Source organism: Protopterus annectens, chromosome 17.part0, assembly GCF_019279795.1.
Source record: "Protopterus annectens isolate FY-2018-M chromosome 17.part0, PAN1.0, whole genome shotgun sequence".
Classification (NCBI taxonomy): Eukaryota; Metazoa; Chordata; order Ceratodontiformes; family Protopteridae; genus Protopterus; species Protopterus annectens.
Window position 1 is genome coordinate 252,763,075 of NC_056751.1, and position 16,233 is coordinate 252,779,307.

Genomic DNA, 16,233 nt, shown 5'->3' on the forward strand with positions numbered 1-16,233 from the left:
CACAAATGGATGACCTAGATACAGCTGGTCTATCTGAAGCCACCAAGCTAAATCTCTCTTGCAAGACTCCGTGATGTATATCGGATGTGAAAGAGGGAGATCTTGCATCAACCACTGTGCGAATAAAAGCCATTGTAGGAGTCTCATGTGTAATCGGGCTAAGGACACCAGCAGAATGGCAGCAGCCATGGTTCCCAGGGCCTGGACTTTTTTTGTTGAAATCAAAATTTTTACCTGTTGATGCAGGGAGTGGATTCAATCTGAAGTGAGTCTTGCCGTCATGTCTCTCGAGTTTAACTCTGTTCCTAAGACAATATGTTGCGACGGTAACAAAGCAGATTTTTCTTGATTTATAGTGAAGCCCAGCTTGTTGCAAAGAAGGGGGGTTTCGTCCCTGGCCTGAAACAGTAGATGCCTGGTGGAGGAGTTCAGGAGCCAGTCATCCAGATATGGAAACACTCAGAATCCCCGACGTCTCAGGTGAGCCGTGACCACTGCCATACATTTGGTGAACACTCTGGGGGCTGTACAGAGGCCAAAGGACAGGGCTCGAAATTGGTAGCGACTGGCTCCCAGCCAGAACGCAGATACCTTCTGGACCGCCTGTCCATTTTTATATGGTAGTACGCGTCCTTGAGGTCGAAAGAGCACACTCAGTTGTCTTTCCCTATGAAAGAGAATATTGACTGCAGAGTTACCATCCAGAACTTTTGTTTTCTTTACAGATTTGTTTAATCTGCTGAGATCTAGGGTGGAGCTCCAGTCCCCTGTCTTTTCTGGCACTAAAAAGAACCTTGAGTAAGTTCTGGATCCTATCTGGTCTGCGGGGACTTCTTGGATGACTATTTTGTCTAGCAACGATTGAATCTCTAGAGTTGCCAAGTCCTTTTGTGCGGGTGGAACGTCTGGTAAGGACCAGAAGTTTTGGAGGGGTGGAAGAAAAGGGAATGAGGTAACCTCTGGATATTTTGTCTTGTACCCATTTGTCTTGGGAAATTTGTTGGCAGGTGTCTGGGTACAATGACAAGCGACCCCGACTGCCTCCAGAGAAGGAGGACAGGAGTGTCTCCTTTCAGGAGTGCTGGTAGGGCCTATTAGAGAAGGTCTCCCTGTCGCCCTGATTCTGTGGACCCGCTCTGCCGCAAGGGCAGCGTCTTCTGTTATAACTTCCCCCTCTGCCCCTGAGGGAAGAATTGTCAAATGCGTCAGAAACCTTTTTGGGATTTGCCGAACCACATTTTCCCACCCTTTTGACCTTTGCGAGAAGGTCTGGTAGGGGCAGAAAAACAGATTCCTATGGCAGATAAGGTTTTCCTGTCCTTCTAGCACTTGGTCAATGTCTTTATCACCATGGGTCCAAACAAGGCTGAACCATCAAAAGGGGCACTGGTAAATGAAGACTTGAAAGGGGCAGCAAAGTTACAAAGGCGCATCCAGGAATGTCTCTGGAGAGAGATTCCTGATGCCGCCGCTCTACTCGCTCAGTCAGCTGCATAGGAGATTAGCCTCATGGAGGAGTTCACGATAGAGGTAAGGGTGGCTAGCTGTTATGATACCTTGTCTGTGGACCCCGCAGCTACTGCTCCTTGAAGGGTATCTCCTACTTCTTTGATGAGATCCCTTTGAAGTCTAGTAAAATGGGACAAATAGTTCAGCGACCGCAAGGTGAAGGTCGCTGAAGAGAACATGCGCTTGCCATATCTATCCAAAGTCCTAGACTCTTTATTAGGAATATGGATAGATGAAGAGGTTTCTGACAGTTCCTTCTTTGGGGCCGCCGCCACCACCATGGCATCTACAGGGACTCCTTTTGTTAAAAATTCCATTTCTTTAGGGATCATAATAAATTTGTTTGGCCTCCTCGGAACAGGCTTCATAGTTTCTGGCAAAGTTGATGCTTTCCTGGAAATGACCTCTTACAACTTGTCGCAAGGAGGAGTCACCCAGGAGGTGGAAGGGTGAGATCCGAAAGCCTCCAGGTATACTGAGTAGTCCTCCGAAGGGTTGATGGGCTGCCAATCACCTCTCTGTTTCAGGATTTCCAGGATGTCTGCAAAGGTGACATCCTCAGAGGGGGGATCTTGGGGACCCCTTGGATTCATCCAAATCAGTATCTGAAGTGACTGACTCAGGGGAATCAATGTGCTTCTTCTTGCAAAGCCTCTTCATGAGAACATCCTCCGAGGGATACTCAGGAGAAGTCCTGGAAGAGGGGGCACCACCCGCAGTGGTCACCTGGGGCTCCAGATCTCTACGCTTACGAGAGGGTGGAGAAGAGATAGACATAGGCACCTGGTCATGAAAAGGGAGTGGATCCGAGAGCGGTGCCGTCTGAGGGGACAGCATCTTCTCCGCTGCCTCGAAAGCACCCCCACCCTGCTCCGGAGAAGACCTCCGCACAGAGGATGCTGGAGATCAGCTTGGAGGAGAAGGAGGCGGTTCCGAGACAGAGGTAGGTATCGAGCTCAACCAAGCCGAAGTACCAAGAGGGAGAGTCGGATTGGAAGACATACCGCTCTGACTCTCACCCCCGGAGCAGACAGGAGAGCATCAGCTCCCAGATGTCTCTGCAACGGATGGAGCCGAAGACACCAGAGCTGAAGTTGGAACCAAAAAAGCCGGCAAGGGTCTCGGGGCCGATGGTTCCACTACAATCGGAGCCATACCCCCTAGGGTAATTGGAGGAGGAATCAAAGAAAGTGGAGTGGAGATAGGTGGCACCGATGCCTTTGGGCCCGGAGGTGAAAGCAATTTAGCCAGGGCTGGTGTGCACAGCAATCTCTTCACCATGCGCTCTACATCATTATCTGAAAAACACCTGGAGAAGCAGATGGACAATTAGGGAGATCTCCTAGACTCCAATATGGGAGATCTCAAGACTGGTGACACCACCGGAGCCAAAGCTGGGGTCCGAGGAGTGGAAACCTCAGTCGGCTCCTTTGACACTAATGGTGCCGAAGAGGTTGGTGATGCAGACTTGTCAGAACAGAGCGCCCTCGGTTCTGAAATTCTTTTTGTGTGGTTCTGAATCTGGAGCAGAAGCTGGCCTCTTTCTAGATGACTTAGAGCCCTCATCTTTGGGTGGGTACTGAAAGGGAAGAAGACCTTTGGTGATTAACTTAAGTTTTACACTCCTGCAAAACTCTACTACTAAACCCGTGACAAACAGCGCAAGGGTCTTGCAGATGTATGGCACCGAGACAGTAAACACAATTAGTGTGCGCATCTGTCAATGACATCTTTCCAGCACACTTTACACATTTCTTGAATCCAGAAGGCTTATGCTCCTTGGTTTCTTTAGAGGAGTCCTTCGAACTCTCCTTGGACATTATAGACAAAACAATAACTACTAAGCTAATTTAAAACTTTTTTTTTTTTTAAATAGGATCCTCCGACTGAAACGGATTCTACAGAAAGGTGAAAAGGGCAGAACCCTCTTAACTTAAACGGGTTCTGACCTGGGAGAGAAAATGGCCCTGAAACTAAGGGGCTGAGAGAAGCCTCTAACTAAAAACGGCGCTCTCTAAAAAGGAGCGGAAAGACTTAAAAGGGGTTCTAACGCAAACAACACGAACAGCTAGCAGTTAGGGGTCTATAGGGAAGAAAAAATAGTACAACTAGCTAGGAAAAATACCAAATAATTGAAAAAAAGTTATACTTATGAGCCAACGAGCCAACTGAAGAAACGTCTCAAAGCTTGTGCGGTAAATGAGATCTGGGGATGTAGCCTGGGGCAGCAAGGGATAGGGATTAGCCTCGAGCCACTGAAAGCAATCGAGCTTTAGTATTCAGCCGAAGGCTCTGAACCCAACTAGCAAGAATTACAGCGTGCTAAGACTACATAACATCTATTTATTCTTTTGCCTTTACAGAGTTTATGGCTGGTCTATGTATGTATATGTTAACTGGCAGCACAGTATTTATTACTAATTAGTAACAAGGCTGCATCAAGAAGAGTAAAACAGTAACCATGGGGTCCTCAGCTTGAAAAACTAGGGTGTTGTCAGTTTACTACCTAAACCAGGACAAAGGGCTTTGCAATGTTGAATGCTATTTCCTGCCTTCCTGGGAAACTAATGGTGTGTGCAGTGTGCAGCTGCTCACAAAAGCTTATTCACTACCATAGCCAATTAGCAATGAGAGAAAGGCACTGAAACTCAGACAGTGGGCCAAAAGGGTCTGGAAAGCTGGGTCAAAGCTGTACTCCATGGGATGTTCAGTGTGAAACCTATTATTGGGTGTGGCAAGTGCAGGCTTACGATCATGGCAGTGCTGAATACTTCCAGGATGTTCTTGTGACAAAGCTCACTCAGTGAATAATAACTCATATTAGTGTGTCTTATTTTTAACTGAATTTGGCTGGCAACAGTGGTGTGACTTAGGAGACCATACCCCCTGGTGGCAGTTCACAGTGGTGGGATTAAAACCACAGTCTACCACTATCCTTCTCCCTTTAAACTAGCTAACAGTACTGGGATTCAAACTCCATCACACCCACCCACAGACTTATTATTTACACAAGGATCTAGGAAAGTTGGGCTTGTAAAGGCACCTCATGCCCTAAAGTCCACAAGAGACAAAGCCACATATGCCAACACATGGCAGCGTCAAATTCTCCAGCTCTGGCCATACCTTCTGCAGCATTATAAAGAATATCATAAACTTGGTTAAGGTAGAGGCAGCTGAGAACTATTTCAGGATAGTAATCTTTATAAAAGCCTATCCAGCAAATGTCAATCATATAGTGCATTTCATCATCTATTACATCATGCTCAGACTCCACCATATGCTTCACATAATTCAGCATCCATGTAGCAAAGGTGGTACACATGTAGACCTGCTTCCCCAGCCTTTCACTTTGGACTAGTTGGAGAATGGACAACTCCGCTCTGAAAAACAGCTATGACAGAGAAATGGCTGTCAGACTTGGAAATCTCAGACAAAAAGCCCCATACTATCTGAGGTCAAAGGATGCAGTGAGACTTTTCTAAGGACCTGGGACACTGTACTGGTTTTCCCAAGCTGTCTTGGTAGCATCCTTCAAGATGAAAACAAACAAAAGGTACCTCCCAGGAAAACTGTTAACTAGAAGAAGAAAAAGAAAAAGAGAGAACTGTTGGCTAGACCTAACTGCTTTCTGCAGGCTCTTCTGCTGGAAGTACATGGAGTCAGTTGGTGCATTAACAAGTACTCAAAGTTATAATTTTATAAGAGAGTGTGGGGGAGTTGAAATCTTCCTCAAAGTAGACAGATTGAGAAAAGACAGATTGAGAAAGGAATCAACTTACTTCCTCCTTGGATTCTTTGGTGAGGGTTTAAAGAGGAGATGGAACAGATGCTACTTGGTGCATGTTTCATGGTGGGAGTTTTTAGAGGGGCTGCAGCCCCTATGACCTGCTGCTGTGGGACAGACTGCAGGACTAAAGACTCAGAAATAAACTGCCCCAGCATAGCAGGTGTCAAGCACTGAATCTGGAGCAGTGAGTGCTGGCAGAAACTAATCCAATTATGCTTCAGCATATACATTAATATTAAATGCTGCATGGATGCCAACAGAATCAGTACCAACAACCCTGGAGACAAGTAGGTTTGATCCAACATGTTGAGACTGTTGCAGAGATTCCATCACCCAGCACTTTTGCCATGAACACCAATCACTTCCCAGAGCAACACCATCAACAAAAATTAATGTCAAGCGAATATCTACTAGTAGAAGCATACACATCAACCCATATAATAGTGAAACTGACACCACAGAACAAAGTAGCTATAGCAGTTCCATGGTCAAAATCAACACAGAGAAGTTTGGGACGGGTACCAGAACTTGTAACAATGGAAAGGAAATTGCAACATTCTAGGATGTGATAAGAATAATCACTTAGGATCCTCCTAGTTCCTATCGAGGGACTAGGGGAAGGGGAAAAGAGCACCTCTCCAAGTCGTACTATTTTAATCATATTAGGAAAGGTAGAGGAAAAGCAGCTCTGGGTGCAGGTGGCCTCAAACTCCTTGCAAAATGGGAAGCACCCTTGTGAATAAAGTTTCAGATTAAGCAGACAACACAATTCAACCAATTGAGTCAACTTTACGGTGTCAGATAAGGCTATCACACAATTTAGTAGCAATCTTTTGCACTGGTTCACCCATAGCTAGAAAAACAGATGGTGAAACATGGCTTACCAACTAGAAAAAAACAATCTTTACAAGAAAATAGCGAGTCAGATATCAATTCGGATTTCTACCATCTGTGGAAAACAAAGAGGAAGCAGCAACGATGGTAGTCCCTTTGACTGAAAATGTTTGCTTAATTAAATGAAAATAACCAAAACCTGATGTGCTGCTTTTGATTATTAGCACAGTGTTTGACCAATCATATACTCATATATGTTAATCAAATTCCTGAGGCAATATAAACATTTGGCGTGCCTGTCTTGGGGAAGAACTTTTACTCCAATGGTTCAACAATAGAACAAATGTGCTATTTTAAAAGCCTGAGGATAGCCTAGTCCCAGAACTGGAGAAGAATTTCCTAACAGCAAAATTTCAGAGAAATGGGAAAGTCTTGAGAAAGAGTGAAGAGGTAAAAAAAGCAGTATAGTAAGCCTGAAAATGTGTACTCATGAATGTCATAATTTTAGTGCGACAAGATCAAAAGGCAGCCTGGGGCCATTCTTCAACATGAGTGCAAAAAAGCAAAGCTCTGGAGAGGCCTGACACAGTGATATGAAGAAGGCTACCTAGCAGCCTGGGAAACTTTCACTTGCTAAGTAGTTCTAATATCTACCAGCCTTAGTCTTGCTGTTATGGCGAATAGCCCTCCTCTTACCAAATTGTACTACCTAGAAAAGTCCTAGTTTAACACAAGACTTAAAAAGCAGGTTTAGTCTGCAGTGAAATCTCTCTTATGTGGTCTTGGTCCAAGTCCTACAGATCTAAAGGAGGAAACTTTGGTATGATGACAGCCTGAATACTGTCTACCATTTCAGTCTGGTCTGCTATACTCATCTCAGATACAATAAAAAGCTTTCAGTATCCACAGTGTATCACAAGACTGTGCAACTGAGATTTTCCATTCATACCTCAAGAATGAAACTATACCTATAAACTAGTATATCTTTCACAGTGTTGTGTGGGCTTCATTTGAAAAAGTATTTCCACCACCTTACAAAATACCCTCCCTATTAAATGGGCTATCTGACAAATTGAGAGAGGAATTATTTCAATTTATGGTGAAAAGAAAAAAACAGGAAGACATTGTGAAGCCAACTGTCTGCATCCCTTTACTGACCATATCTGGAGTTCTATGCGTAAGGAATTATGTAGTATGTCTAGCCAACACAGCCTAAGTGATCCCCCAAACAGATTCCAAAACCAGAAGGCTGGACTTCAGAGTACTGTGCTCCTGGACAGACAAATGCATCTCCCACACTTAAACCAATGTGAAATTATCTCAGTGTTTGCAGCATCCCAGGAACTCTAATGGAAAGTACACAGTAAGTCTTTATTGCCCTAACATCTTTTTACTAATTACTTTGCTCACCACTGACTTCCAATGGCCAGATGTCAGATGTACACTGAAAAGCATACACCACCTACCTCTGTACTTGCTCATATTCCCTATACTCCATGAACCACTACTTGGAACTATTAAGGAAATGCACTGTAGCAACTTCTACAACTCAGAAATTAGATAAAAACAAAACATCTTGTTTTAGCTATACAGTTAACATAGGGCTACATCCCACTACTGACTGAAGTTAATTTTACAGGTTAATATAATGCAATGTTACATCATCACCATACCTAGTTTGGGAAGTATTCCAATTGCTCCTTAAACAATTTATATAAAGTTAAATCAAAAGTAAATAAATTAATGGTCATCAACTGTGAAACCATCTGGAAGTACAAATTACTACAATCACAAAGCAGGAGAGAAAATAAACTGTAAAATCCATCTGTTGGTCTCTGGCGAAATCTTCAAATTGTTATAATGTATTTAACTAGATCAAGTGTCTATGATGACCTGAAATGAAAATTACAACCCCAATTATGTGTCTTCCCAAAAGCAAATAAGTCATCTATTCACTTACATGGTGGTGTACTGCCATGGTGTGGACTTGGAGTATCATGCCTTATTCTTTTATTAAGTGATTCTTCCACTGAATCAGAGACATCCTCTCTAGTTCTGGCATGCGAGTCACTTGTTTTTCCTTCATCAGAATGTGATTTTTTGTGACCTTTGTGATCTTCAGACATTCTTTCCTGGTATTGCTGTATAAAAAGACAACATCATCTAAATTAACAAAAATAAATGTACAGTTTATCCTATGTAATCTACTCAGAGGTGCTTTATGAAAACTGGTATACTTTGAGGAACCATTACTGAAAATCCTCACTTATGCTGCGGAGTGCAAAAATGATCACCAAATGTGCAACTGTATTCAGCTTACCATGGTGCAAAGTTTAATGTCCGACTTTGGAATGTACCTCACTAAACATATCAAACAAACTGTCAGAAAGACTCCATAAGTTCCTAACTAAAAAGAAGAAAAAAATACAGACCTGAAGTTCCTGAGTTATCAAGAGAGGTTGGAAGCTATCCCTTTCTTCAGTGTCAGACAGTTTTTAAGGGGAGATCTCAGTCTAATTTACTGTGCCACTACAACTTGGAAGTCCTGCACCTCCTATTTCCCTGCAAGCCCAATATCTCTACAATACCACAACAAATGTACACTCAGTGCTGCTGTACGGTGACAGTACAGTGACAGTAAATGCCAGTCAAGTATCAGTACTTCAACAAATCAGACAGATCTTCTACAGCCATCCAAGCATACGACACTGCTTGTGACTTGTGGCTGTAAATCACCTATAACAATCACCCCTAGTGGTGTTTCACTTTTCCCCATGTGCAAGAAAGCAAGCCATTTAGTTGACCAAGTAGTCAGTTTGTCAACTGTGTTTTCATGAAGTAGTGCTATAATCAAGTCAACTATAGCAACTTTGGTCACAGTTGTACTACTATGGAATTAGCATTTTAAGACCCGAGGTGTGTGTGTGTGTGTGTGTGTGTGTGTGTGTGTGCGTGTGTGTGCGTGTGTGTGTGTGAATATATACATTATATATATATATATATATATATATATATATATATATATATATGTATATGCATGTATATATGTATATGTATACATGTGTTATCAGAAGTACACTGTGTATGTGATAAAATGAGATGTAATGTTTCTGTGCAGTCAATTACTGCTGCATTAGAGTTTGGTCTTGGTGTACTGTGGGATGGCTGAATGATTATTCAATTAAAAGCCACATATCTGCAGAATCATAAATACTGGGCTTTCTTTTAGTATTAGGTAGGCAAGGCAAAACTACTTCATTAGCAGAGCTTGGCTCTACCAGCCAAAATTGAGAGTCAAGCCGAAGCTGCTGCATTTTAACTAATGCAATACTACACTGTACTACACTGTTCGGTTTAGCTTGGCAAAATGTCAATGACCAAATATGGCTTGGCTTGATAGTTGGTTTCAGCTGAATGTGCAGGTCACGTTTAGAAGAAAAATGCCTAAAAGTAGAGACTCTGGCTTCCTCAGCTTTAATCTTTACTCTTAAACACCTTCTTAAAATGTGTTTTTATTCTGTCAATAAGAAATGCATACAATCTTTAATTAATGGTGTTCCTACCATCCACATCAAGTTAAAAATAAAATTGCACTCACAATGCCCAATTCCATGTGGTTCTTAATCAATTTAGCATAGGCAAGGCATCTGTTTGTGCTGCTGGAAATCTGGGGTCAGGAATACAGGAATGAACACAGAAAAAGTACAGTTTTGTACCTACCATAAATGTAGATGTTCGAGTGCTAATACAGCTGCAGTAATCACAGATGGGTTTTCTGCCATCAGGCGGGTCCTCGGTCAGCCGAATTCCAAAGTCTAGGTCCGGCGTCGGTTGCTGTCACTTTCTTTCCTGACGACAGTGAGGCAGGGGTATATAAGACACAGCCGACGCCATTTTCTTCAGTCTTTCTTGCCCCAGATGTCAGGTGCCCCCAGTAGGAAGGCAATACATAAATTATATTTATATACATGCAATGCAATATAATCAAAAATCAGTAGTTGCAAGCAAATATACCATAGAAGGATAACCCAATCAGGTTGTATGAAGAGGGGTTAGGCCCTAGGCCTTTACCAAGAGGGGAAGGAGGGAGGGAAAACTGCACTGCAGCTGTATTAGCACTCGAACTTCTACATTTATGGTAGGTACAAAACTGTACTATGTTCATCGTGCATACAGCTGCAGTAATCACAGATGGGTAGAATCCCAAAGCTACGCACAGGGTGGTAGGCACTAGGTGGAACTGGGATGAGCCAGAATGCCCTGCAACACAGCAGTGGCAAAGCCTGCTCTAGTTTTGGAATATAAAGGCAGGTGGTAGTGTTTGTGAAGGTATGCACAGAACTCCAAGTGGCTGCCTCCAAAATATCTTTGGTAGGAACTCCTCTGAGGAAGGCTGTAGAGGTAGCTGTGGCCCTGGTGGAGTGGGATCTGATGCCTGTAGGGACAGATTTTCCATGATAGGAGTAACAAAACCGTATGCAGTGGCCTATCCATTTTGAAATTGTCTGTTTGGTAAGTGGCTTCCCTTGAGCTCCTACAGCATAGGACACAAAAAGTTGTTCTGATTTCCTGAAAGGCTTTGTTCTGTCCAAATAATAACGTAGCTGTCTATGGATGTCTAAGGAGTGTAGCAGCCTTTCCCCTTTGTTTTGAGGATTGGGGTAAAAGGTAGGTAAGTGTATGGCTTGATTTAAAGCTACCCTGGATACCACTTTAGGCATAAATGACGGGTTGGTTCGAAGGAAAACCCTGTCCTGATGGAAGATGAGAAAGGGCTGCACAGCCATGAGGGCTTGTAGTTCCGAAACCCTACGAGCTGAGGTAATGGCCAGAAGGAAATCTGTTTTCCAGGACAAATATTGCAAATCTGTTGAGGCAGCTGGTTCAAAGGGAGGCAATGTTAATTTTTCTAGAATGTAATTAAGATCCCAGGCTGGCACTGGTTGTTTCCTTGGTGGTCTTATATTCTTAGCCCCTCTGAGGAACTGTCTTAAGAGTGGGTGAGAGAATACGGGTGGATCCGTGTTGAATTCTGCAGAAATGGCTGAGGCATGGATTTTTATGGAGGAAAATGAAAGTCCACTGTTCAGCAGCTCAGCTAGATACTGTAATACCTGAGGCAAATTCAGTTTTCTATGGTCCTGGCCTTTTTTCTCATTCCAAGAGCAAAACCGTTTCCATTTTGCAGAGTAAGCCTTTCTAGTAGATGGCCTTCTGGCCTCCAAAATGACATCCTGCACCTCTTTGGGGAGTAGGGTCTGTTGTGGTGTTAAGGAATTTTCCATGCAGCGAGACTGAGTGCTTTCAGCTGACTGTGAAGAGTTTTGTAGCTGTGCTGAGTCAGCAGAAGAGGCATTAGAGGTAGGGGCCAGGGAGGAGTATGTGTTAGGCTCCTCAGGAGTGGGTACCAGTGTTGTCTTGGCCAGTCTGGAGCAATCAGTATCATCTTTGGTATGTCTGCTCTTGCTTTCAAGAGCACCTTGGGCAGAAGAGGCAGAGGTCGGAAAGCGTAAACTGTCCATGCTGTCCAACTGAATGAAAGGGCGCCCACTCTCCAGGCCTTTGGATGAAAGGTCCTTGAACAAAACTTTTCCAATTGATGATTCCTGTGGGAGGCGAAGAGATCTATGTCTGGCCTCCCCCACGCTTGGATTATCTTTGTAAACACTTGAGGATGCAACTTCCATTCGTGTGGATCTGTCATATTTCTGCTTAGATTGTCTGCCAGCGTGTTTTCCAAGCCTGGCAAGTACTGTGCTTGAAGTTCGATTTGCCATTCCAGAGCCAAGTTCCAAAGTGTCATGGCTAGTCTGCACAGGGGGTATGAATGTGCTCCTCCTTGTTTGTTTATGTACCACATTACTGTGGTGTTGTCTGTTCTTATCAATAATTGTCCTGGATGCAGGAGGTCCTTGAAAGCTGTAATTGCATTTATCACTGCTAGCATTTCTTTTTGATTGATGTGAAGGTGCTTTTCCTTTTGGGACCATTTGCCCTGAATGCACCTGTCTGTCATGTGCGCCCCCAGGCGTAATCCGAGGAGTCTGTTGTGATGACTTGATTTGCTTGAGGCTTGCAGAATGGGAGACCTGTGTTTGTTTGACATGCTTGGGCCCACCATAGAAATTCCTTTTGCAAACATGGAATTATTGGTATTATTGTTTCCAAACTGTGGCTGTGTTGAGACCATAGGTTTTTTAGGTACCATTGAAGTTTCCTCATATGCAACTTTGCACATGGGATTAAAAGAATGTAAGATGCCATGAAGCCCAGAGCCTGCAGGGTTTTCCTTGCAGTAAGCCTGGTACAATTTGCTAGTGTTTTGAAGTGCTGAGTTAGTTGCCCCTGTTTTTCTGGCGTAAGATAGGCCATCTGGGTGTTTGTGTCCAAGTTGGCACCCAGGAAAGTTATTTTCTGAGATGGTGTTAGCCTGGATTTCTCTTTGTTGATTGTGTATCCCAGAGAATTCAATAACCGTGTTGCATAAGCCAGATGTTCCAGAAGTATGTGCTTGCTGTCCGCTTGGATCAGGCAGTCATCCAAATAAGGGTAAATTTGTATCCCTTGAAGTCTGCAGTAGGCAATTACTGATGCCAGGCATTTCGTGAATACTCTGGGCGCAGTAGATAAGCCAAAGGGCAATGCAGAGAATTGATAGTGGATTGAACCTGCAAGAAATCTGAGGTATCTTCTGCACGTTTGTCTGATTGGGACATGCAGGTATGCCTCCTTGAGGTCCAATGTTACCAGCCAAAACTCCTTGCCCAGCATGGGAAGAAGCTGCTGTAATGTGAGCATCTTGAATTTTGGTACGAGTAAGAATGTGTTTAGGATGGATAAGTCCAAAATGGGTCTCCAGTCAGTTCCTTTCCTTGGTACCAGAAATAGCCTGCAATAAAAACCTTGACCTTGTTCGTGAGTAGGTACCTCTTGAATAGCTTTCATGTCTATGAGCTTTGAAATTTGTAGTTGTGCCTCTGCCCTTTGATTGTGTGGCAGGTTTGGCATGCCTCTCATTTTTGGGAGACTGCGAAAATGAAATCTGTAGCCTCTGTTTATAACGTCCAGGATCCATTTGTCTGTTGTGACAATATGCCAATTTCTTGTAAATAATGCCAGCTTTCCTCCCAAGGGTGCTGCCAGCTGATACTTGCTTGGCATGGAAAGGAGGAAGTCATTGGGTTTGTTTCCTGTATTGTTGTGCACTGTCTTCGCCACCTCTTGGTGCTGGAGTTTGCCATTGCCTGCCTCTATATGATCCTTGTGATTGCCCTCTGCCCCTTGTGCGCCTGTATCTACCTCTTTGGGGATTGTCCGTGGCTGGAAAGGACCAGTTTTTAGAAGGCCAATTTCTGCTAAAACGTGGTGGTTGAACCTGTAGAAAAGCTTTGACAGTTTGCATAGATTTGGCTTTTTCTTCCATTTTCCGTAGTATCTCCTCAGCATTAGTACCAAATAGCACATCCTTTTGTAAAGGAGCATCTAGTAGTTTAGCTTTCACATGATCCGGCAGGATTTGTTCCCTAAGCCATGCATGTCTACGAATGACTGATCCTGTAACAGCAGCTCTACTTGAGGCCTCTAGGGCATCACAGCCACATTGTAAGGTGCGTTTACCCACTTGTTCTGCACTATGCATCATATCCTGCAACTCCTTCAAATCTGGTTGTTCAGGTTGAGACATTTTATTTCTTAATCGTGATAACAGAAACTGCTGATATTTAAGCATATGAAACTGACAATTTAAGGCCCTCATGGCTAGGGTGGCCGAGGTATATACCTTTTTTCCCCACCTTTCTAAGGATCTTGACTCTCTGAAGGTAGTGGATTCTTAGCAGTAGAGGCCTTCATTCCCTTGGGGCCTTGAGAAATGGTTTCAGGGTCAGCATTATGGCTTTTGTAAAGAAATTGGTGAGAGTTAGGAACTCTGTAGTACCTATCAGGCTTGACTGGGGCAGGAGGCAGGGAATCTGGATTAAGGCAAGCCTCCGAATAAACATCATCAAGTACGTCCAAGACAGGAGGTATCGCCAGAGGTCTGTGTTGAGGTAACAAAAGAAATTCCCTAAGTCTTTTCTTGGAATCAGAAAAGTCTTGGCCTTCCCAATGGAAGTGTTCCTCAAGGTGTGCAAGGTTTCCCCAAAAGAAAAATCCTCAGGAGGAGATACAGAAGGAATGGACTGCTCTGCATCAGAATCTTCAAATGGGGAGTAAGAGTGTTCCTCTACATCAGAATGTTCTGAAAAAATGGAGCCCTGATCAGAAGAGGGAGAATCTTCCTCCACTCTGGGTCTCTTGTCTGGAGGGGGTTGGGAACCCTGATAAGAGTAATTAAATCCTCAGCCATTTTAAGCATCTGCTTTTTAGGCATGGGGCCTGGGGATGGGCCCTGTGCAACAGGCCTCTTGGGATGCCTGGCTGATTTGGACTTAGTAAAGGCCTTAATGGAAAAGGAAGATGAGGGTCTAAAGACATCATGGGTGGACGTGGACCTGTCCACATTAGGAGGCTTAATGCTCACAGTGGCTTCGGTGGTTGTAGTCTGGGTATGGGCCGAGGTACCTGCGGTCTCGGTTACAGAAGACACCGCCAAAGAAGTGTCGTCGGTAGTCAGGGACTGCATAGGCGTCTCGCTGAGAACCAGACCACGTGTAGCCGGTTTTGGCGTGGTGTCGGTGGGGACCGCGGACCTCGCGTGTCAGTCCTTGTCCTTGCGTTTTTTGGACAAAACGGTAGTCGGAGACACCGACGACATTTTATAATCAAAGGCTTTACCAAAAAAGTGTTGGGCGAACTCCGCCCGACGCTTAATAGTGCTTTTATTGAAAGTAGCGCAAAAGCGACAGCCCGAGACGTCGTGGTCTGGGCCTAAACAAGGTATGCAGAGGGAATGGAAATCCTTATGCAGTATTTGCTTCCCACAAGAAATACAATTGTTAACTTTTTCTGACATCGGTGTGAGGCAAGAAAAGTTTCCCCAACGGGGTACTTAGCTTTAATGAATACTTCGGTTTCCAATTTTTCGTAAATTCAGGAGCTGGCCGACTGGCACTTGCGAACTGCTTCTGCTTCGGGCACCGCGCGGCAAATAAGACTGAAGAAAATGGCGTCGGCTGGGTCTTAAATACCCCTGCCTCACTGACGTCAGGAAAGAAAGCGACAGCAACCGACGCTGGACCTAGACTTTGGAATTCGGCCGACCGAGGACCCGCCTGACGGCAGAAAACCCATCTGTGATTACTGCAGCTGTATGCACGATGAACATCTGGAAAAGTCAGATAGGAAAACGTATGTGAATTATTCTGTACCATCATACTATCCAGTCAACAAAGTACTAGTCTCTTGAGTATCATCTGACAACATGATGGGTTAGGAAATCCTTTTACTTAGCTCAGCTAAATGCTAAAATAATATTATCAAGATCTAAAAAAGTAATCACTCCCTTATATTCAACATTGATCAGGCCAACTGAGGACAACACCTGACACTGTACTGTATCTCACTACACATATCAAGCAATTAGAAAGACTACAGAAGTTCATATCTAAAACATCACAGACCTAAAGTCCCAGAGTTACCAAAAGAGGATGGAAGCTCTATCCCTTTCTTCAGTGTCTTAAAAACACTTTTTAACTTTTTAAGGGAAGATCTCAGTCTCATTTTTGTGCCATTACAAATCTGATAGTCCTGGACCTCCCGTTTCTCCACAGTCCAATAACTCTAGCAATACTTTAACCAGTGACCTAAAATCTTCACCAATAGATAAAACGCGGGGAAGGGGCAGTTTATAACCTAGTGCCTCTCAAACCTCGGAAATAAACTTCCCCTGCAAGTTCAGCAGTGTAGATCATTATCTTTCTTTAAATATAAACCAGATGACTGGATTGGTATCCACAAACTTCCTCTGGGATTGACTGGTATGGTCCTCCCTGGAGAAAGAAGATGCAGCCTGCGGGAGGGTACTGTCAAGGACTGAATTGTCACAAGACTCATTAGCCTTAGAATATCTATGAATAAGTGGCAATGGGCGTTTTTTCTATCTTAGAGGGAGATGTGACCTCTGATGGAGACCAGCAATCTCACAGGCAGTAACCTAATGTGTG

General features: G+C 43.9%; 1 protein-coding gene across 1 annotated transcript in view; it reads right to left on the reverse strand.

Moving 5' to 3' along the window:
• TCP11L1 (t-complex 11 like 1) overlaps positions 1 to 16,233 on the reverse strand; it is a 969,080-nt gene that overhangs the window by 885,078 nt on the left and 67,769 nt on the right. Inside the window, exon 2 of the mRNA XM_044059530.1 lies at positions 8,091 to 8,271. Within this exon, the coding sequence (XP_043915465.1) occupies positions 8,091 to 8,256 (166 nt within the window). The 5' untranslated portion in view covers positions 8,257 to 8,271. The remainder of the gene's footprint in view (positions 1 to 8,090; positions 8,272 to 16,233) is intronic.